Source organism: Trachinotus anak, unplaced genomic scaffold, assembly GCF_046630095.1.
Source record: "Trachinotus anak isolate AG129_WGS33_773 ecotype Australia unplaced genomic scaffold, CSIRO_AGI_Tana_v1 ptg000008l, whole genome shotgun sequence".
In the NCBI taxonomy this organism is placed as follows: Eukaryota; Metazoa; Chordata; class Actinopteri; order Carangiformes; family Carangidae; genus Trachinotus; species Trachinotus anak.
Genome location: NW_027273859.1, coordinates 4,230,043 through 4,254,773, shown reverse-complemented (window position 1 = coordinate 4,254,773; position 24,731 = coordinate 4,230,043). Strand labels below are relative to the sequence as shown.

Sequence of the window (24,731 nt, the reverse complement as noted above, 5' to 3'; positions counted from 1 at the left end):
TGAAAGATTATACAGCAGCCCTGGTATCCATCACTGCCAGCCACCTGCGGCTCTTCCCTCATGGTGCTGCCCTGCATGAGTGATGAAGCACCAGGAGCCTCCGGGCCTCTGTGGTGCTTCCCCTCCACCGCATTTACTTCTCACTTTCCGAGACATCGCCAGTGAGTCATCGGAGACCCGTTTGTTTTGGTTAACTTGTCCCTTCACCGAGAAAAAAGAGGCAGCTCAGGAGAGGGTGCAGAAGAAGAAAAATATGCACTGCAGTCTCATTTATTTGGGTTAAGTTGGAATTTTGTTACAGTAACACCTCAGTGAGAGGTTGTGGAGCTGATGCATGCGAAGAAAAATGCTGTCTGATGTTTCATATCTTCATTTGATCCTACAGTCACAGAGGTAACTTTGGAAAGAAAGTAGCCAATAGGTAAACTACTGGAACAAAAAATCAAGAAAAGAAGCCACAGGCGTTTCAGCCAGTGTAATGAAACCCTGCTCATCCCGGCTCCTCATTAGACTGACTTTTCTGAGTTCAAACCTGAGACGGAGCCAGGGGAGTTTTATAGAAAATGTTACACACTATTACACATACAATTATAATATTATCATCTTTATCACAATAATAAACAAAATGATATCAAATCAAAGCCGTACAAAATATAAATGTGGTACAACCAATGCCAGTGAAGTTAGGGTGAATAACGATTGCGTTAGCAGCTAATGCTACTCCTGAGTGGCAACTCCAACTCCTCTGAAGCCTTCTGCTGTTTTATTTACTGGGATATGTCCATTGTGCACCAAATGTAGAGTTAACAACATTTGAAGAAAAAAAACAAAAACAAATAAACAAAAAAAAAAAGTGTATCTATGCCTGTGCTTACATTTACAAATCAGGATTTGAGACTAAAATTGAGGAAATTCATTCATTCTAGTCACATTTTTATTATTAGAAAAAATGAAAAATGTGGTATGGAATCTGATACGACCTGTGGGAGTGTTTCCTGAAATAGCGCCCCTACGGCAGCAGGTGTACCTTGGTTGTCACGGTTACAATAATGCACACACAAACTGTATCAAATGCAGCGTACGCACTGTCGATGCCATGGTTACTATAATACCGGTGATGGCTTGGTTAGGTTTAGAAAAAGATTGTGAATTTGGTTAAAATAAGTACTTCAGTAACATCATGTGATCTTTGTTGTCATGGTTACAATCATAACAATGTAGTTAAATTTGTTCGAACGCTCATTAATAATACAAAATGCAATAAACTGCTACTTTCACATGGGAATCGAACACCACTCTCCTGTGTCATAGTCCTGTGTTTTGTTGACCCACCCATCCACCCCAACCTCGTCCTGACATGGACTTTGTTGCTCTATCTACTGTATCACCGTACTTGTCCCTTCGCTCCTGTCATAATTACCGCTAGATGTCACCTCACAACAAAAGTAACTATGGGTCATAATAACCTGCTGCACAGATAACCTATGAGCTTGTTTTATACAGGAGGACAGTCTCTGCTGAACTAACAGAGAGGGAGTCTTTAAATGGAACAAATGTCCCTCTCACTTTTAGCGCAGGCCAACCACTGCTCAGAAGCAGTGATGGGAAGTTAATAAACCACAATCCAATCTCATAGCAAACTAATAGAACATGGTAACTGTTGGCCAGTCTATATCTGCCACATTTGCCTGTACGTTGAGTCACCAATAAGCCACAGACTGGGGTTTCTCAGCGAGTGCTGAGCTGAGTTATTTCATTTGCTCTGCAGTAAATCTCTAGTTGTCTCTCAGCTAATTGAGACCTATTGCCTGAGCCGTTGGGAGGGAACATGGTGGCGGTATGACTGATCAGCAGTGTTGTCCTCTGTGTGGACTGTTTATGAGCAGGGAAAGGTGGTGCAGGTCCAGAGTTCATGCTAAATTAACCAGCAGCCATCTGCCCCACTCAGATGGTGCAACTTTAGCTCATTCCCTCTCTGATTGCAGCAGGGCTCCCAGGCTGAAAGAGCATATGCTAAATCTGAATCGGTGTGAAATAAATTGTTTGCTAAGTTGCAACTGTGGGACATATTATATTATGGATTACTTTGTAGGTGGACTTCCAGAATTTAATCATCACTCAAAAGTGTTTTCATCACCTTGAGTCAATAAAACAAGTGTGTTTGCCACATCCTCGATAAGACTGAGAAAATGTGAAAAGAATCGGAAATGTGCATTAGGTACAGAAGCAATATCTTGAGCAGAACAGGAAACCAATCAGCTGGAAACCAATGGCTGGCCTTCTGCTGGTCCAATCTAGGGTTTAAAGTGAAGCAGTAAGTGTGCACAGGGACAGGCTTTGCCCTTTGGTTCCTCTTGAAGAAGACCTTGATCAGCTCCTTGTAATTTGCCTGCCTCTGAGCCTGCTATTAAGGCAGTAATAGATCTATTTCTGGGTCAGGGGGAGTGGTGAATAAAACACACAGCCTGAGAATTGCTAATGCAAAGCTCTATAGAAAAAAGCCAAAAAAACAGTAAGTGAGAAAGAGGCACATATGCCAGAAATGCATCTGAGATCAACGGCTGCGATAGAGTCTAGAAAAAACACAATTTGTCTGTCAGGGTGTCTGACAGGCAAGACTGCAGTCTAAATTTAGTGTTTGAATTTAGCACTGTCTTCTTCTTTTGGCATCTACAGGAGGAGTCAAAAGACACTGAGTGACCAGTATAATGAGGAAGAAGCAGATGACTGCTGCTTGATCTAACAGAACATGACTGACAGTGGAGTTCAGACAGCGTGTTATGATTCTTTTTTCTTTCTGGGCATCAAAAGGTCAGTTCACGTTAGTCAGCCAGGTCCTCTGTATCTGCTCACTGGTGATATACATCACTTTCCATTTGTCTGTGCTATACAGTTAAAACAGCATAGCCTACGGAGCCAGAGCCACTAGGCTGGACTCAACCTTCCAAATGTGGTGATGATAATACAACATACATTTCTGGTTTCAAGTCTCTTGTATCTGGATAGAATTGAGATGCTATTTCCTACACTCCTTCATTTCCTGTGCTATGTGTAAATCAAGGTCAACCTTACTTTGTTGCAACAGTAACAGTTTAGCTCATGTTTGCTAACAGCTATCCATAAACACATGGATGAATCACACTTTTCTTTATGTTGAAATTTGCTTCTGCGTTCTTCCTGTTGCTTTAATGTCAAAAAGAACAATAGAGCCTAACTCAACAAAATGCTTATTGACATAGTTTCGCTTTGAAGTAAAGCAACCAGTGTAAAAGATGCCTTTTCATGTGGTTTGAGTAAGCAGATTTCATTCAGCCTTACATGCTTCCTAGTTGCATTTAGACTTAGCTTTGTTGATACCTCATGGCTGCCTGATTCACGAAAGATGCATGAGGTGATTTATTCACAGCCCAGGATGAAGGACAAATCAGCATTTTATTTTCAAACACTCTGCGATCCCGTATTATAAGGGACAGGTGGCAACCCTAGTCAAGTTACTGGTGTAGGTGGGCATGCTTAGTGCCCTTGGGGACACAGTTCAGATCCACCTCTCACTCCTCCCCAGCTCCACTCTCTTGTCTAAGACAACACAGTAATAATATAATATAATATAATATAATATAATATAATATAATATAATATAATATAATATAATATAATATAATATAATATAATATAATATAATATAATATAATGATGATTAATATCATATTCATGTAGCAAAGGTGGGTGAGAGGCCACACCAGAATGCCAGAGGGGCAGGCAAATGTCCTCCTGGTGTTTTGTCCTACTTTGGACAACCCCCAGACCATTTTTCAGGGAGTCTGCCCACTGAGGGAGGACACAACTCAGCTCCTGCCCCATTTGGTCCCCACATGGACTCCGAGACATCACGCAGGGCCCCTATCCAGCCTGACCCACCCCCCCAGCTAGTTCAAAGTAATATAATATAAGTAAAATAAATTAATACAAGCATATATGTGTGTAGACTGATCACAAATCACCTTCACATATTCGAACATCTAAATGTATGCACTGTTGTTAGTTGGAGGTAATAGAGCAGTGAAGATATGTAGTTGTGAAGAGTGGGTGGTCGTGTGTCACAAGAGGAACCAGGGTTGGAGGTATTAAAGGGTGATGTCCATCCTTTAACTAATCACTATATTAATGAATCACATATTGTAATTTTGAAAGTAAACAAGCAGACAAAAATTAGTAGAAGAACAAATGGAATACTCCAAATCAAAGCAACCATCAAAGGAATAATTCCATTCTATGTTTGACATCGTCAGGTCTCTGTTGTATCAAAGGCAGCAGCTCTTCAGGAAGCCAAATCATTTCAAACCTTTCAACAAGTGACACACCACTGTGAAGAAGAGAACCATTCAGTTCAAACCACAGATCACTGATACAGACATCTGTTCAAACTGCAAAACAATTACACTACTTCTGATTTCTATCACCTGGTGAAATGGCGACATCTACTTACATGTGCCAAAACAGGGAGACCATTAGAAAGGTCACACATAGGAATCAAGAGCAACGGATGGAGGTCCAAAAACTTTGTCAAGAAGTTTGGAACCTTCATGCCCTGTTGTACAAGGACAGGGCCAACTTCTTACAAGAAAAACATTGGAGGATCCAACTTAGCCAAGAGTTGAATCAGACCAAACAGCAGTTGGCCAAGCAGAAAGCCCTGAAAGAACACCACCTCAGCCGGGAGAACGAGACAAGAAGGGAGCTGAAGAAGCTACAGAACTACAATGCAGGAGAAACCCCCAGCACTTCACAGATTCCCGCTCAGGTGAGACATGGTAAGAGGAAAGTTGATGACGACCCAGTGTCAAAGGACCAAGTCCTGGAGAAAAATTGGAGGACTGAGAAGTTAGCCCGCCATCAAAAGAAAATGCTTCTGTGGAGCCAGGTGGAGGAGCTGACAACTCAGTTCAGCTGTCTCTCATTGTCAGATTCCCCTTGTGATACTGAACTCATGGAGACTCATGTATCTGAGGAGATTCCCCCTCAGAAAACACAGGATACATCAGTCTGGAAGACAACCCGTCACTTTCCAAGGTCAAGGAAACCACAGAGGAAGAAGAAGCCAAAGAAGCCTACATCCAACAGCGGCATCTGAACTGACTTTCCCTCCCTCAACCACTGAAAGCCACAGACCTTTTTCACAGCAGACATGAAAAACCCAACCGGGTCAAGGCAGATGGCCGCCCCCCCCCGACCCGGTTCTGCTCCTGAAAAGGGGTTTTTCCACGCCACCGTCGCCAAGTGCTTGCTCTCGGGGGAACTTAGGGATAAGTTGACATAGCAAGAAAAGTACAAGTGTTCACCAGATATTCACCTGTGCTTTTCCTGCTGTGACAGCCAAAATGTTTGCTGTGAAAAAGATCTATTTGATGACATGACAGAAAACAGAAATTCATGTCATGTCAGGCATGCTTCAGGGGAGAATAGAGGGAATTAAATTCAATACAAACAATAAAAAAAAAAATCCTGCACATACTGCTGTATTCAATAGTTTGTAATTGCACAGTCAAGTTTTTAAAGAACCTGTTGTGTTAGCCTCTCTGTTTTACAGAGAGGCTAACACAAGTATAACTGGTGTTGCTATAAAAATTAGTGATGAGAATTTGAAAGGTGGTGGTTTTCTGACATTTAGTTTTTTTTTCTCACAGACAACATATTTTTGGAACTAAAAGATTACCAGCACTTTTTTTGTTGGAAAAGTGTTGGGAAGTGCAGAAGTTCAACTTTCATCGCCCTCACAAATGACAAAAAAGGTTATTCTGTCTTGTATGTGCCGTTGCAAAACGAGGAACTGTCACTGTATTATTAGAATCTATAATGGTTGACACTGACAGAAATGGGAGGAGGTGTTTCACACATCCCTGGTTCCAGAAGTAAAAGATAAGACCAGTTTGTGTATGTAAACTTTTACTCCCTTGGTGCATTTAATCAGCTTCAGTCAGTTCATTTTTAAATTCTGTTGTGATAGAGCTCAGCAGCTATGGTGACTTGATCTGTTAACAAGTGTAACATTGTCTCTTTTCTGGAATAGTCAGATTCAGTATCCCTCAGAGTTAAAGGTGCTTTCAGCTGGAGTAGCCACCATTCATCTTATTTATCAAAACCAAGGCAGGTGGCAGCTAAGAGAGAGATGGACATGGAGATTTAGCACTTTTGCAGTTAAAAAAAAAATTGCTCTTAACATGACTACAGTATAACCTACCTCTCTCTGTGTGAGGAGCTTCCTCCCTGAATCCCCATCAGGAGGCCTTTGTGAATAGGCTATGTGTTGCTCGGTCAGAAACCATCTTCACTGACTTTTTAAACAAGAGACACAGCAGATGCAGAGCAGACGTGAAGTATAATGGTGTTAGACTGTAGTTAAAACACCAGCTGGAGCACAGTATGGCGTTTAAGGGAGGTTTTGTTTTCCTTCCTGCATTTTGATTCATTCCCAGATACTGTCAGCTACACTAGCAAAAACAGCTCCACTGTTATTCAACCATTTATGTCAAAATCACACAATTTTCAAATCTCAAGGACTGTGATTTTTGTTAGACCTGTAATACAAACAACTTGTCTTAAAAAAAACTTAGCAAGTTAATGTTTTAATGGCTATAAAGGCAACTGTGGCTGCAGATTTACCCAGCTGTTGTGAGGAGGAGGAGCTATTTCTGGTGCCTTTGGTTTCTGCAGTACAAGTCCCATTTTCCCATAGACAGTGTTATGTGAGTCACAGTTGGAGAACTTCTGTAGCTCAGATCAGCAGGAAACTTTCAGTATGAAACTTTCAATCCAAAAGTTGAACAACTGTTAGAAAATATCTGGTTCTTTGAGAAAAAGCTACAAGCTCCACATGAACATTTCTAGGAGACAGTGACCAATCACCAAGCTCGAAAATCATGTGCACTGCAACAGGGGATGCTAAAGGTAAAGATTATGCCACTGAGAAAACTGAGTTTACAAATCAGTTCACTTTTTTGATTGATTTTTGTGTCAATATTGGATAAATTCAGAAGTTATGGTTGTGACTGTATAGTTCTGTTGTTTGAAAAAATGAGCTCAGATGCCATATTTTTATTGTATCATTTTACAGGATGTCCCATTACAGACCAGGGTCCCATTTTCCCAAAAACAACTTAATTAGAGTGTTTTCTAATAATGTTTTTCCACATAAGAGTGGTTAAGAGAGAGTGAACACATGAGCTTCTTAACACTGTGTTAAGAGTTGTAAAGGACAAAGAAATGTTTTATACTTTGAAGTTTTCAGTATGAAAATGAAATGTAATGTGCTTTAAACAGTGGAAAGCTTTCAGCCCACTGCCCTTTACAATTCACGTCACTGGGTGGAAGTTTAAGTATAGAAACAAACTTTGATTTAGCTGCCGCTCAGGGAACTCACATAAAGCCTAAAATAAAGCAGTGGTGGTTCATATAAGTTTTATGAATGTGGACATGATCTATTGTGAATGTCATTCTGTCATCATTTTTCTATCAGACCTACTTTATATAATCTTGTACCAAACAACATACACACCATGAATAAAATGAAAAGAGATTGAAAAATACAGAACCTGAATTTACTGTAAATATATCAGAAAGATGAAAGATGAATATTTTAGGCAAGAAGGGGAGATGGAAGACAGTGAGAAATTGTGCAGATCAATTGCTTAATTTATTTGTCTTTTATTTTCTTACTTTCTAATCTAAACATTATCTCTCACTGTACATCAAACATTTTGCAGAAGAAGTCACTGACCATGATGAAAATACATAATCAAATATGAAGAAAAACACTAAAAGCTTCTGCACGCTCCAAGACACTGAGCCCATACGAGTGGCTAGGAGGCACGTGTTGAAGGGGCTATACAGTGGATATAAAAAGTGTACACACCCCTGTTAAAATTATGGTTTTTCTGATGTAAAAACAATGAGACCACGATAATTTCAAATGAATTTCAAAACTTTTCCCACCTTTGCTGTCACCTATAACCTGTACAATTCAATGGAAAAACAAACAAATCTGTCAGGGGAACAAACATAAAAAAGACGTAATAGAGACAAGAGTTAACATCGACGTTGCTTTACATCGCTGGAGACAGCTCTTGGTGAGTAAAGAGTGAAGTATTATACTGAACATTTGAACAAACAGCCACTGATGCTAAGGTTGGCTATGTAGCAATAGCAAAACTTACGAATAGCTCCTTTAATCCAAACTATTTTATAGAAAATAATCACATAATTTAAATGTACATTTTTAATTTAAATTCAAATTAAAATGTCGATTGAATTAGATATCATCCTTAAATCGTTCACACCTATCTAGAAGGAATCTGTTTAGGAGATCTGAGTCAAATGCTAAAACTATGATAGTTTCAAATGACAATTTTTTCGCACACTATTTACTTTTCTATTTGACCAAGCTTTTTGCCTGCCTAGCAACCCTAGTAAAAAGCTTTTTTTTTTTTATATACGCCATCCAATATTTACAGCTTTATAGAGTTTCCTGTGCTTTGACCACAGTGCAGACAGCAGACTGTGGCAATACATCACTGCCTTAGTTCTGTTTTAATATCCATTGCCGTTTTCTTTGAAGTAACACACATTTACCTATGGCTCAGGTAAGTAGTCATTATAAGGAAATGGAAGTCACAGATGAACAAGGCAGCAATTCTTTCTCAGCATCTGTCAGTGCTGTCCTGTTGCACTGTACAGAACATACAGACTCAGCTGACATGTAGCTGCAACACAAACTGCAGCAGACACCAGCTCACCCTGAAAAGGCCGACTCGTTCTGTCAAATCCCTTCTATATCACTCTTCACCAATCAGCCGTCTTTCTGTCGTCTCTATTTCAACCACACTTTGCTGCACTTGTCAAAACAGAGAAGAAGTCAAAAAGTCACATGAACATTTTCCTTCACATTAAAATGAACATATGCTACAACAGAGCTCGGAGAGTCGTATTCAGAATGGCTGATCCCAGTGGGGATATACAGTAACCACTTCAATTTGCTCTCTCTGCGCTCTTGTCGACTTTGCATTATTAAATATATAATATAATCCTCTCTGGCAAGAAATTAGATGATTAGCGTATGTACCGTATGTTTGCTGGTGTTGGAAATCACATTAGGTATCGTACATAGCCCAAGTGCAAGTGATTAATAAAACAGGGAAAATGACAGCATGGACTTAATGATTTAGTGCTCACTGCCAGAGACTAAACAGTAACAGCAGAGCTAAACCTGCCCTAAAAGAGATAAAACTTAAGTGTGCATGATACACTCATGTGTCTGATGTCCAAGAAATCACCAAAAGCTTGACCTGAAAAGCAGCTGGTTACTGCACAAGTGCATTCAGTGACTGTAAGAGTCAACTGAGAGGAGCTGCCTGCTGTCTTTCTTTGTGTTGTCTCGTTGTCTGTCACTGTCAGGTATCAGGGTAAACCTGGGATGCTTTTTCACTCCGACACTCCCACCATTAAAGCAGGACAGAAGCTCAGGCTGCAGCTCCAGTTTCATTTAGCTGCTGCATGCAGACAGAATGTAGGAGGATAAAAGAGTCTGATGTTTCAGCCTCTTACAGGAGTCCCATTATATTCCTGTGCAATAAAAAGAATTAAGTAGCAGTCATGTCTTTATATTCCACTAGGTTAAGATAATTACGGTGATCTATGGCATGGCGTGCCCTCATTATTGAGCCCTTCGCTAAAATAAGACTGTTTTAAATTTTACCTAATTCTATATCTATCTTTTTACCTTTCAATAGATCTGAGGTCTCAGAGACAGTCTGTAATTTATTTGACCACATAATACATTCATTTGTCAGTTTATTAGGAACACCATGCTAAAACTGTAGCAGTCAAATACAAGTCCAGCAATAAAGCCTATCTGTATGAAGGTTATAATATTCTTTTTTTTATCAAAACTGTTTTAAAGGTCAAATATTGTATAAAGTGAGCTTTCCATGTGTTTGTGATTATAAAGCAGGTCTAGGTTCTATATTAATACTGTGAAAGTATCAAAGTCTCAGTCCATAGAGAAATGCACACAGCCTGTATTCAGAAACTGAGCCTTAAAACGAGCTGTCAAGACTTCTGGAACTTTGTGATGTCACAGCAGTCACAGCACCACCCTCACCCACGCTCCAGGCCCCGCCCACCTGGACCCACCATCCAATCTTGCAGGATTTGGTTTCTCTGAGTGTTTTGTGAAATGTATTGAATTACTCAGAAAACAGCCAGCCAATCAGAGGAGAGGTTCAGAGGCTCTCTTCTGATTTAACAAATATATCTTCTTGTTGATATCAACAAAATAAAACATTGGAAAAGTGTAAAATATGGGACCATTAAAAGGTGTTGACTCAGTATGATCATGGTGGGGGGCTGCAGTTTGTGTTTCTATTATTTTGTGCACTGCATTTATATAAATGAGGGTAGACAGAGTATTATAAACATGAAAGTAGGATTATTGCATGGTTCTTGTATTAGACTACATTAGTTTTAACATGGTGTACCTAATAAACTGCCAACTGAGTGCATATTCACATATATTACTCTATTATATATTTTCTGTTCTCCTCAACTTAGATTGAATATGTTGTGCAGGCCTTATTTCAGCTCTGTTTACAACCTGTAAAATCACCTGAAAACATCTACGTACGAATGTAAGTCAGGTCAGTTAGATTGGTATCAGCTCCAATACTGACTTTATTAAGCAGAGTCAGTCAATGTTCTTATAGTCAGTTACATTAATTCAGCCACTAAATCAGTTTTTTTGTGTTGCAGTCACCCCTGATCTCATGTTCCCTTGCATAGACTGTGAATGTTAGAGAAAAGACAGCGCTGATATGAGATTGTAATCCTTATCTGCAGATACCCAGAGCTGAGGTATAGGAATCAGTATCGGGAGAGAAAAAGTTGGATCTGTAAATCCCTTAGAAAAGAAACTGCTGAACTAAAAGCTGAAAAATAATAAGCTCAAAATATCTCTAAAAATATTGGATTAAAGTTGGGAACAAGTGACTTTAGCGCTGATTCTAAAGTAATAGGTTGAAAGGAAAAAAAAAAACTTTGAGAAAAAGACACCATCACCTCTTTCAAACCCACTGCAGTGATAACGAGGGAAAAGTGCTTACACAATCTGCCCACATTAGTGTTTCATGGACTATGGACTACTGCAAATTCATTTTCCCTTCCATTTACATTTCTGCAAACATAACAGTCCTCACTGTTACAGCAAATGAAACATCTCGTGCCCACATTATTGGTCTTAAACTTTGAAGAGAATGAGCAGCATGTACAGCAGGAAAGGAGCAAACTGACTGTTGGAGCCTTTGCAAACTCTGCAGTGTTTTGCTGTAAAATGTTAAATTTAGATCAAAATCACTTCAAACCATTTGAAAGAGTACAGGTGAGCAGTTCCATCAATTTTACAGTGTGCTATTAAGTAAATCTATATTTTTGCATGCAGTTTGGTGAATGCACATTTACCCCTGCACCCTGTCTCTATATACAGACAGCTGTAACACATTTAAAGACGTAAGTTTTATTTTTATTTTTTTTTAACTGTATGGTGGTTGGAGCTAAGAGCCGGGTGGTCCCAGGTTGTAGTTGAGCAGTTGACCCCTGAAGGGTCTCTGCAATTCAAACACATGAACAGTGGAGTGCTAATGGCCTCTCGCTGTGGGTATAGCATGCCTTTACTCTCTCTCAAATCTTTACCACCAACCTTCCCTAGCTGTACAGCTGCATATACACAACAACACTATGCAGACCCCTGGAAGATGGAGCTTCCTCCTTTATGGGAGCTGTTGAATATTTCATCACACGGTAATCTTTACAGTCAGACTACAAATTTTTTCAGCAAGTTCAGAAGAACACGAGGACGGTGCTCTGGGTCAGGGAGAGGAAATGGCGAGCAGAGGAAGGGCAAAGAGACGAAATCGGCAAAAAGCAGATGCAGAAAAAGATGAAAGGAGCAAATAAAGAGGAGAGCGCTGAGTGGAAGCCGTGAAGGATGCGTTCTCTGGCAGCAGCATCCCCTGCCTCCCCTCTCTGTCCCGCCTGCTACGCCTGCTGCGGTCCCATTCTCCCCTCCACAGGCTCACAGTGCTGGTTTTGCCTGATAGGATGATTTGCCACTTCATTACTAATTGATAATCGCCGGAGAGAAACGCTCATTAGCTCAAGTGCTGAATAGTGCAGCTAGCACGCTGACATTTTCAGCTTCTCCATAATGACTGTGTTGATGTTGGCGAATGTGTCTCCTCCTAACGCAGCACAAAAACGGGCATGGTGGCGAAGACGAATCATAACCTGTCTGCTGGAAAAAATAATTGCACTATGGTCAATGGTTTTGCTTCCAGCAACACCACTTACTGTCCTTTACTAACATCAAAATCTCCAGAGAGTCTACTGAGATTAATGCCTGTAGTAAGGGTGTTATAGATTATAGATTATAGAAGTAGTATACTCTGATTCATTCATATAGTGTTTAATACACTGAAAAAACAATGGGAAGAAAACTGAACTAAGCTTGTTTCACACACTCGGTCAAGCAGTTTAAAACCTTTTTTCTCAATCAGCTTCTTATTGTGAGTGATGGGGTTTGACAAAGAACAATGGGTTATTTCCCATTAAATACTCCAGTGTTTCTTATTTTCTCTCTCTCTCTGTCCATCAAATGTGATGAAACTTTGCCCACCACACTGAGTATCTGAAGCTAAAACTCAGTGTGGTTGGCATAGTTTCATCATAACACCTTAGGAGGTTTTTTATTTCACTAATATTTACTGTTACACTGTTAGAGAAATTTGAAACTACATTTTCAGGAGCTTTAGGATAGATTTACATGATCCCAAGTCAAAAGTAGCCGAGTTTCAAAAGGATAGTGACTCTGGGTGTGATGGATGTAAGCAAATGAGCGCTTTCTCTAATACGCCTTTTACATCAATATTACAGTACATTTTTAAACGCAGGTGAATCTGCCAAAAAAGGCCAAAAAAGGTGACTGACTCTTTTTACACTGCCAGTCGAGTTTGTCGATCTGTTCGCAGAGGACACACAACTGCAGGGGGCAGTGTCATCACATGCACTTACAGAGCACACACGCACAGACACTGTCGAGAAAGCTAGCCGCCGTGCAAACTGGTAAAATGGATCTGTCTCACCCCCAGGTTGGTGCTCCTCTAAGTGTTGGAGCCTTTGTGGTGGTGGTGATTGTTTTCAGAATGTATTTCAGGGCTGCAGCTGGCTCTTTCCTTCCTGAACACAGTGTAGCCACTGTGTTTATGGTTTAACGGCACCGTGCTGGGCAGGTGACAGGTGTGTTTACACTGTCTGTGTGCTCTGAAAGGCGTTAAAAGCACAGAAAAGAGGCAAAAATAAGTGTGTTCACCTGGTTGTTCTGTTTACATCAATGCCATCAATCGGAGCAGGAGCTAATAAATACCCACCTCTACTGCAGAGTCACTTGACCCAGGAGTGAAGGCTGATGGTACCTTTTTCCATTGCTGACAAAAGCCAGATGTCTTGATGGGTTTTTTGACCAGTGGAAAAGGTCAGCTAGCACAAGTTTCCAAAGATTGAATGCTGCACACTTACAGCAGAACTTGGAGTAACCCAGAAGGATCTTTGCCTCAATCCAAATACAGAGAATATTACCACCTTTTCTACCAATATTGCTGAAGGCTTCTGCTACTTAAATGGTAAGATAAACTCTCTGAGTTTTGGTTTAAGGATTAAAGAACTAAATATCTGACTTCCTGAAAATCAGATATGCCACAAGGGACAGTGCATCACAGTTTTACATGACGTGGCAACTGGTTATAATGTTTATAGAAATAATGAACGCTTACAAAGAGCCTAATAGTGGACTAGTAGCTGCTATGTTATCTGCAGTACACCTATACTATTTATTATGCATATATGAACAGTAGGTATGAATATCTGAGTATTGATGCGTCAAATGTGTTATTCAAAAGATCATGTTGTTGGAACTGCTGAACTAGGGCTTAAAATGTTTAAATACATTAAACAAATAAAAACAACATGATTAGTTTTCTTTAAAACTGCAAAAATGAAAAAAGTCAAAGTAACAACATGTACAACCTTGGACCAGTTGTACTAAACTTGATATAGACATCATATTCTCAAAACCTCAAGAGCCAACATGACAAAGCTGAACTGACTGCAACCAGTCAATTTGCCTTTAACCAACCACAGCACTCCTATAAGGCACAAAGACCCAGTCTAGCCTGAGTTAGCAGTCAGTGTCCAATCAGCTGTGAGGACTTGTGTCTCCCAGTCGGTGCGGTCACACACCAATGCCCTTTACAACACCTTTGGGCTCCTTCTGCTCTTCTGGCAGCCGGCCCTCCACTGGCTGGAATAATATTGTGTAATTGTTATTGACATACTGTGACTGGGAGACGATAAGCAAGAGCGTTCCCTCCGTTCTGTAAAATTAACAGCTTGTGACACACTGGTGGTCTCCAGCTGGAGTCCAGCTGACGGCTCCAGTCAAGATGGCTGCCCTTCACTTCAACAGGGGAGGAAATAGTCTGAATACTTTCAAAATGTGAGGCTGCTCTCCATCACTGATCAATAATACACGTTAGCGGCTGCAGAGTCTGGCAAGAGATCACTCAGCACTAAAGAGATCACCAAAACTAAAGACAAGACAAAAGTTACTGCTTAAACATTCTTTAAATAAAATTCTACCCGTTCTACCCAAGAGCAAGAATGGAAAATAGGAAAGGTCGCACTCCTACAGTTCACAGAAACCAACGATGACATTTGGTCATTCATAGTGAATTATCACTGACTCGGCTCATACATGGTGTCTTAGCATCTTTCAGTTCATTGTTTTGGTTTTATGACCCACAACTTCACTGTTATAGTTCAGCCTCACTGCTCTCATCACCCGCATTTCCAGCCACAACAGGCAACTGCTTTCAGTGATTTCAGTGATTTCAGTGATTTCAAGCTGTGACAAACCCACTGTACCTGCCCAAAAGACAGTTAGCAGTTAGCCAGTGAACATGCTGGAGCATTTAGCACCTAAAGAGCCGGATATTTTCCTCAGGAGTCTGAGAAGACCAATAAACAGAGTGAGACGTTCATCAGGAGGCCAGAAACATGACTCCAAATGCTAATGTTGCTCCATGTCTGCTAGCTGTCTAAACACGCTGCTGCATTAGCACATTAGAGAGCAAAGCAGACCTAGCGGGACATTTGTCAGGTGGACAGAAACACAACTCAAAATAAAAGCTGATGTTTTATCTACTCAGTGTGTGAAGTGATGGCTAACACATAAACTTTATGAGGTGATGATATGTTAGTGTTGTGCTTACAGCTTGTTACACTACCATTATTGGCCAACACCTAGAGTTGCTTTTGGTATTGACCAAAATGTGTCAGCCACACTGGTTACTGAGAACTATCAAACACAGGAAGATATCCAACGACTGCTCACAAATCTGCTCCAGTAATATTTTATGTGCGCAGTTTTTGGTTGAGAAACAAGGTTTTACCCATTTATTTAGCCAAAGTCCTTGAACAACTAGTTTTGCTGAGACCACATGAGACATTTGAGAACTTTGGTTTCGAAAACTAAGCAAAATTGTGTGTCTATGTTACATTATCAGAACTGATGAGATTTTAGTTGCATTTAAATGTGAAGTTTTAGTTGCATATTCCAACATACTCCAACACTCATATGAATAAACCCCTACCAATAAATTTAAAGGTAACAGAGCAATAAAAACTGAATAATGTTTACAAGAGGGAGCAGTTTCCAATAATTATCATCACTGGCTGCACACCAACAATTCAATCACTTTAGTTTCCTCAGGTTGAGCAGAGCAAGTGATCAAGACTTTAAATGTGTTTAATAATTTTGTTTGTGCATAATGTTTTATACTGTTCAGAGTGTTTATTTTATCTTGTTATTATCTATTTTGTCTCCTTGTGTAAAATGTAATAACTTAATTATTATATTATTATAATTGAGCTTTGACAATATTGTTACTTTAATATTCATACAAATAAAGCTTATTTGTATTTGAATTTATTCATGTGAGACTTGAAATGTCCCAAATGGGCACACCAGTGTTGCATACACACTTCATTTTCTATTGTTCTTTTTGTTCTATTGATGAGAATTTCTTGACCCTAAAAGCCAAACAATTAATGAAGAAACTGCCAAACGTTTACAGTATTTTATAACAAATGAGACAATGAGACACATTGTTGATCCCTGGGGGGATGGTGCAGGTCAGAGGTCAGGGTCAGTCATTGAACAGCAGCTCTGGAGCCAATAGGGCGTCATGAACTTCATGAACCATGAAGTTCATCCTGTTGGTGCCTCCTACAACTGGGTCACCCCCCTGTCCACTGAAGTACATTAGCCTGTGCATGAGAGGCCCTGGAGTCTACAGGACTGTATTATAACTTAACACCTTGCCACGGCTGATCCCTTAGTTACTCTACACAAGTTTGAGCCTGACACGGGGCCATCAGCACTGGGACACAACAAAGAGAGCTGCTCTAGATAATGAGGCTACGTGGCCCGCAGAGGTTGGTAAAAAAAAAAAAAAAAAAAAAAGAATTAAACTGCTGCCATTTTTTTCATTAGACAAAGCACAAAAGAGGACTTACTGACAATTCATGCTTTTTGCCATTTGCCACATTTAAAGCTGGAGTATGGGACTTTTCCATATAAATGAATATCTATTACGTTTAAGGCTGTGCCAAACAATGCTGATTAAGCCTTTCACTCCCCAGGAAATCTCTCTCTAATTCACAGTTTACTGGAGTTTTAAATCTGCTGTGTGTGGTGACATTCACTGGCACACTAGTAGCGATGCATCAATTAGTAATGATTGGTTTGCCAGAGCTAAAGTGGGGAGCATTCGTAGCAATGGAGACGGAGCAGGTTACAGCTGGAGTATGGCGGTAAAACCTTGGAAGCATTGAGAAAAATTCTGCAATGGGCTTTATATCAATAAACAATGAATTCTTAAAATCAATTCTTGAAAAAAGCCTGAATATCAGTTAAAACCTATTGATGCATTGATTGTATTGAAAATGTATTGATTGCAACAGTCAGAACAGGAAAAGCAATTCATGACTTCATACCTTTCATCTCTCCCATGTCCAGGGTCTTGCCAAGCTGCTCCAACAGGTCTGCTCTGGCTGCGTTCTTCTTGTGCTTTTTACCATCATAATGTTGCTGAGCCATGCCGGGGTTGTTGAACCAGGCGTTACATAGCTGGCAGTAACGGTCTGAGTCGCGGCGCTGTCGCGGGGAGGTCATGGGAGATGTTTCTGGGGAGCTCTTTACAGGACTGGGGGACACCTCTGAAGAAAACAACAACAAATCACTCTGTTGAGGTTGTGCAGTTTTTTTTTTTTTCTGTTACCAGTTCAAAGGAAACACAGGTGCCTCAGTTAGTTATATTTATTATGATATTTTTTATGGCAAATAAATTTAATTATGTGCCAGGTCCTGCATGCCTATAAGAAGCATTTGGTTTCATATATATATATATATATATATATATATATATATGTGTGTGTGTGTGTGTGTGTGTGTGTGTGTGTGTGTATGTATCTACACACAGAGTATATAGATAATTAAAATAATCTTTTCACGTTACATGAAATACCTTAAAACTAATCATACTCAGATTTTGTTGATATTGATTCTACAGTCATGTGGAGGCTCTAGTTTGTGGTTGTGTGGTGCTGGACGACACTGGTGGCAAGTGTTTCTTGGGTGGTAAAGCACTATAGTGCTACACAATCATCAGTGATGCAGTTGTAGAAGACTTGCAGACTCTAGCAGCATTCTAGTGCTTGGGTTTGTAAAATAATGTAATATTGAATATTTATATCTATATTTAGTGATGTCCCTCACTTGCCAGGCACTTTGGCTAAAAGGATCTGCCAAATGAGTAAATGTGAATGTTACACTTTTTTCACATGTAAATGCAACTTAATACTTCTTGTTTGTGTCAAGTCTACAAAAAGAACAATCTGACAGGTACAACAGAAAAATGTAAGGAAATAGAGGATAATACATTAACAAGGACAACTACTGTACATGCTATGTTCCTGCTTTAATACATCTGCTGGAGCTACACAACTACACTGACAGAGTCAAGCAGAGGTCACCAGGTGACAAGGGGTTATTTCACTCAGAACTGCATTTGGCTGTGATACATTTACTACAATGTAAAATCTCTACACTCACTGCTTAAGAATTAATAGCTTTACTCTACAGTGCTTTAAAATATATCTTTTTTTAAAAGTCAGTTATCTTAGCAACATTTTAAAAACTGTACCAATACTGCAGACTACTAACTGCATGTCAACACCACCAAAAACACAAGTGGGCTTTTTAAAGTGGAGATTTGTAGCCAACAGACAGAGATCAATATAAGGGCTTTAATGAGCACTGATCAGCAGCAATGTAACAATGACTGCAGCCCCGCTAGTGAAGCAGCCCACTGAATAACAAGCTGTTATCTCCATTAAATGCCTGAAGAGGAAAACCTAAATTCCACTTGGCAAACGGAATAAAGAGCCTGCTCTTCTCGTGTCTGCCCACTTGTGCCTTCATGCATGGATGACAGCATTAACCCCAAATGAGTGCCGCGTTGCGCTGTGCGCTCCCCGACACAAAACGGCATTATCAACTTAATCAGTTTTAACACTCCACTGCTCGGCCCACCCTAAGTCAATATTTAGTGTTGTCCCATTACGTTCCATTACACCAGTCAACATTTCAAAATGGCAAATGCAGTGAAAAACATAGGGGAGAGAGAACGTATAGAACCTGAACTGTCAGCATTTTGCTCTCAGGTTAGAGCTCTGTGTTATTCAGTGAGTCAGAGCGGAGCCATAGGCGCAGCACAGTTTACATTTGCATTATATTTTCACGTTTAGCACTTGACTGATGCTCTCATCCACAGCAGCTGGCTATTATATAGGATTTGAATCTGTGACTCTGTGGTTATAGGGTGACCTCTTCAACTAATAGGCCAATGTAAACTGTCAGACGTAATAAAATCAAATGTAGTGGCCTCTGCAAGGAGGTCGGAGGTCGGCTCCAGAACAGCAGCCCTGGGGCTGTTCTGGATGTAATGCCTTGCTCAAAGGAAAGTAGCTGTTAGAAGAAGGTGTGTGCACATGCCATATGATTCAGCGCCTGAATCCAAGGATTCAAACTAGTTATTTTACAGCCATTTATCAGCCTTCCCTCTGAGATTCAGATTAAGACAGCCCCACATACAGAAGGAGACCTGCTGGCTCTTTGCTTATCAGTAGCTTTAAATATATAGAGAACTAATAGTGTAATGCTGCATCAAAGCTGTTTAGACACCACTGGCATATGAGACATAACCTCAAAGCTCAGCTCTTGGTTTTAACAATAAGATTCAGGCAATTACCAAGAAGTGCAGAGACAGGGATGACAGGATGTGACAAGGAAAATTAAGAGGCTGTGGGAAACTCAAAGAAGGTGAAATGTTTACTGTTTATGAAGATGACAAATAAGTCAGAGAATAAAATGGAAGAAAAGACACGTATTGATTCCAGGACAACAAGATGAATTCACACTTTTCATTTCTGTGCTCCAAATTTCAGTGTGAGATTTTGTTACCTCAGCCAGGGTGGTTATGTTTTCATGTTTGATTTTGTTTGTAAAGTATTGAACTGATGTGTACCACCATTGGACAAGGGATGGGGCCTGGGCCTGGGAAGAAGATGCTAAATGTTAGTGCAGATCTGGACAAAGGGCTAGATCCAGGAATTGTGCCATTCTAATTACTATTATTATTATTATTACTATTATTATTATTATTATTATTAGTAGTAGTAGTAGTAGTGGTCCACTGTAGGTGCTCCTAAAATGATCTCAGTTTGCTCTTCTGACCTCACCTAGCAATTATTCAAATAGGCCACATTTATGATATCTGTGATTGACTATGTACCATTTATTGCACTCATCCAAAATGCCGATCATACCCAGGCCTGGCCTCTTACAACATTGACATTATCCATTCTAATTAAAGATCAACAGACATTAAAGAGAAAAATTGCTATTTAGTTCTACTTTATTTTACTTTCCCTAAATGCAATTTCCATTCACAAAGCAGATGTAATTCCTGTGTAAACACCGGGGTCCTGTCTCATGCAAAAATCACCTGAGTGAACACAAACAAGCCCAGTCTATAAACTATGCAACAGTGACAAGTCACTTAACAACAGCTTTTGCAAAAGAATGAACTAATTGATTAAATTTATGAATGAAATTTAGGTATGACAATCACCTCTCATCAGGGTGCTCCTTTGATTTAGCATCGCTCTCCTAAAATCCTGTGGAACTGACAATAGACAGTCTTAAAAGAGCATGAAAACTGAACTGGAGATATTGCCTTTCTTATGCCACACTTTCTTGTTCCTTGTCAAAACTTGGCACCGACATCAGACAGAATGTGTAATGCTAGTAGTGGCTAATGTAGCTTCGAGACCCTAGCCTCAAGCGGAGATGAGGAGCAGCTACAGATGTCTGGTAACCTCACTTCTTTCTAACTCCACACCCCCAGATTCTTCTGATTTTCAAACTTAAGTAGTCTTAAGTCCTCATGTTTCTGGTTCAATATGTGCTCTCTTTGTAGCTTTTTTGTTTAATCTCCTCAGGGAAATATCTGGCTCTTTAACTAGTTGATGACTGTCTGTCTGCTGTTTCATACTGAGCAGGTAGCAGACATTGAGTTTAGAGGCTTTTCGCCGCCTGCTGTTGGGAGTTAATTGGAGGAAGGCAGTGAGACTAAACCAAATCAATGAATTAAAGACTAAAACTTTGTGCTGAACTGAGGGGAACTATAGAATCCACAGTTTTGTCCTGTCAAGTGACCCCTTTCACATATACAGAGTCATTTAATCCATTGTTAATATCACCATATTGATCAGAACAGCTTTAACCTAAAAGCTGTAGCCTAAACCTAACCGCATGTAGAATGCAAAACACAAACCTTAAAGTCAAAGTCCAGCACTCTGTTTGACCACTATCCACGTAAACCACAGCAGTTTAGGTTTTGATTAGCATTTATTAAATGGCCATATTGCATAAAGTCAGATGTCCATGTCTTTGTTGATTTTAAAGCAGGTCTAGCTTCTATATTAATACTGTGAAAGTATCAAAGCCTCAGTCCACAGAGAAATGCACACAGCCTGTATTCAGACACTGAGCCTTAAAACCAGCCGTCAGGACTTCTGGAACTTTGTGATGTTACAACAAGCCAATGCCCCAAGCCCAGCCCACCTGGACCCACCACCCAACCTTGCAGGATCTGGTTTTTCTTGAGTGTTTACTTGATGTCTGCTGTATTTTTACTGACTAAACAATCAGCAAATCAGAAGAGAGGCTCAGAGAGAAGCCTGGCAGAGGAGATGTAAAACTACAGTGAGATGACTTTTGGTAAAGTTTAAAATATGGAAGTTTTTAAATCAGGTGTTAATAAATATTGTAGACTATTAGAGGATTATTGGTCAAATCTCTTGTGTGAAATATGGCCCACAGGTTGAGAGGAAATGAGAAACAAAGAGGAGAAACTCTGGAAAATCATTTTCCGTGAATACTGAGGAATTAAAGGGGAACGATTACAAGACCTAAGCAAAGATCATTTATCATCATCAGCACATCCTCTGTTCAGCCTCCTCCAGCAAAGTGTAATCACCCTCTGATTCTCACTGCTTTTGCAACACAGTGTCCCGGCCATTTGTTTAGCAGCCTGCTAGTTTCACCTGAAGTCTTTACAAGGTGGCAGAGTCCTCATTCATAGCAGGCTGTGTTATTACATGACGGCTCTGCAGTTTCATTGGTAACCCAGAAGGCATGTAAAGGAATGAAACCATTTCCTTCCATTTAGTGCATCATCAGAGCCGTACTGTTTAACATCCCTCTGGGCTCAATCAAGGGTGCAGCTCGGTTCAGAAGGTGCAGCTCATCGTCCTCACCAAGAGGCAGGTGGCGTCGGATCTGTGTGCGGTGTGGTAAACTTGGGGAAAAGCCCAATGCTGCTCTGTATTAGAGTATTAAGCACCAGTGAGACAAAGATTGTGACTCATTCTGCTGCACAAATCTGAATTCATGAGCTTTGGACACACAGTGCTCAGCATGAGGAACACTCTAAAACCACTCCAGAGGATTGCAGATCATGTTTTTACAGTTTCTTTTTGACACTGATGTCTGAGAAGCACATTTTTTGGGGGAAATTACAGCACACCAGAGTATGAATCATCCCGGCCTGATGCTCTTGATTTATCATCAAGTCAATAATACAGTACACATGCCGCATTTCATAATGGCAGCCTCATAGCTGGTTCGTCAGAGGACACACATCCATGCACACACTGCAGCGGTTTATTGGCCTGATAGGCTCTCTGCTGTCTGACCAAATGTGAGGGTGACGGCTTCTGCCTGTTGGTTCAGACTGTGAAAAGCAGGAGAGACTGAAGCGATTCCAGCACACAAGCTGCAGCATTTCTCAACTTCAGTTTCAGCGGAGAGTTACTACAATACTGCAGCAGAGGCTTTAATGTTATATTTATAGAGTGGGTGCGAGTGTGGACATTTTGCAGCCTTGGGTGGAAGCTGGTAGACAGATATGTTTTTCTCACCTGTGTGTTCATGTGAATGTGCTCGAAATATGAGGATTCTGAGCATCACATTTAACTTTACATACAGACGACACTTGGTTATCACCCTTTCATGTTCACTTGAGTGAAAGTGAGAGGTGACATACTGTTGTTTGCTGTGTGTCAAGACGTTAAGGCAAGATGTGGCAGAGGCTGGCATGGGTCTGGTTTTGCAGTTTTACACACTCCACAGCCACAAAACTAAATACCACAACCAACCCATTAGCTGCAAGCAGTGGCACCAGCAGGATTATATGTCACAGCAGGCACAAGAACTGCCTGTGTGCTTGTAGGCTAACTTTAGGTTTCCCTCAACGGTTGCCACCCGTCCCGTATAATGAGGGATCGTCCCTTATTTGAACATAAAATGCTGCACCTTGTATTGAATCACTATGGTGCTGTGACAAAATACATGCATGGTTGCCTTTTATACATAAAAGTAACAGTGCAGTGCACCAATGGCTCACAGAGTACAGCTCTTAAAGCCTTATATTTAACTGCAGTGGTCCGGGTTTGAGCCGACCCGAGGCATAATGCATGCTGCATGTCATCTGCTTTTCTCTTTAATACTAATTGTAAAGCAGTAGGACACTGCATTTTTTGTTACCATTGATATTTTTGGGTTATAAGCACATGAAAGTGTGTGTATCAGCATTTTGAAATCTCAATTTTTTTTTTGCTAAAGTCGTCATTTAGCTAAATAAACAAAACAACAAAATCATAAAAAAATAAATAAAATAAAAAATGTCTGCACAGCTAGTATCAATTCCAGACCCATTTCAGACTACAGACCTTACCCATAACTGAAATCAAAAAGGGAGATGTCAGCGCTGGTTGCTGGCACAGGCAGAATACACAAAAGCCAGGGTACTGTTAGTGGTGAACAATAGCTCAGGGCAAAAATATGAATAATAACATTACATAAAACAAACAAGCTTAAAAGTCTCCAGGCTCACCAGCTATCTGGGCAGTTTATGAGGCTCATTGTTCAGAAAACCAAACTATTGCATAACTAAACCAAAGTATGAGACAAATTGAAACTTTGACCTGACGATGAGACGGTGTTTGAAGAGAAGTCAGCTGAACACCACAGTTCAAAAAGAACCAGTCCATTCAATAGTTGTTGAGATATTTTAGTGACAATCACAAATATCAACCTGCTGGTGGAACCAAAGGAAAAGTCAGGGGATCACCAATGATAACGCTGTAGGAACCATGAATTTTTACCAATCAATCTCTCAGATTTAGAGATAATTTAATGGATGTATCAAAATTTGACCTGCTGGTGGCACTAGATGAAGCCTCAGGGGAAAATTAGGATTCATCAACTGGGTACCATGACTGTCTGTTCCAAACGTCATGGTAATCCGCTGAATAGTTGTTGAGATATTTCACTTAAAACCAAAAATGTCATCCTCGTAGTGGCACTGAAGGAAAAGCCAGTGACTGAAGTCCCTTCATTTCCACTTTAATCTGCTGAAATGGCACTATGATCTGGTGGGCATGGTGTTTCTGTGCTGTACACACAGGTGAACTGTTTTTTTTTTTTACTTAAGGCAGGCCTCCAAATTGCTTTTCGGATACTATTTTAATACTATACTATTTTTTGGAATGACTTTTCTTATTTCATTTGTGGCCCACAGGCAGCTGAGATTTTTTTATTTGCTGGGGTAAATTGTAAACTTGATTTTGTAGTATTGTAGTGTAGTTGTTTGTAGTATGAGGCCAGGGGATGTCTGCCATTACAAAGTTAAGTGCAGGTGTAGTTGGTGCTACAACCATGATGTGATGGTCTGGATCAACTGGAGATTAGGTGAAACAGCAGCCAAATAGAGGGATTTTTCAACCCCAGCTAGGCCTAATCTAGCTTTAAATTCCTGTAGATGTAAGTATTTTACCCAAAACAAGAACTATCTGTGGGTCGTCTGGGAGCCTGATCCATCGCAGGACAGAGTGATGCTGATTTCATTAGTGCCTGTGAAGACTGACACGCCAGTAGCCGCTGAGCT

General features: G+C 40.3%; 1 protein-coding gene across 3 annotated transcripts in view; it reads right to left on the bottom strand.

Moving 5' to 3' along the window:
- zmat4a (zinc finger, matrin-type 4a) overlaps positions 1–24,731 on the bottom strand; it is a 145,721-nt gene that overhangs the window by 29,052 nt on the left and 91,938 nt on the right. For all 3 annotated transcript variants that reach the window (XM_071481947.1, XM_071481948.1, XM_071481949.1), the window contains exon 5: positions 17,155–17,376. In XM_071481947.1, the coding sequence (XP_071338048.1) occupies positions 17,155–17,376 (222 nt within the window). The remainder of the gene's footprint in view (positions 1–17,154; positions 17,377–24,731) is intronic.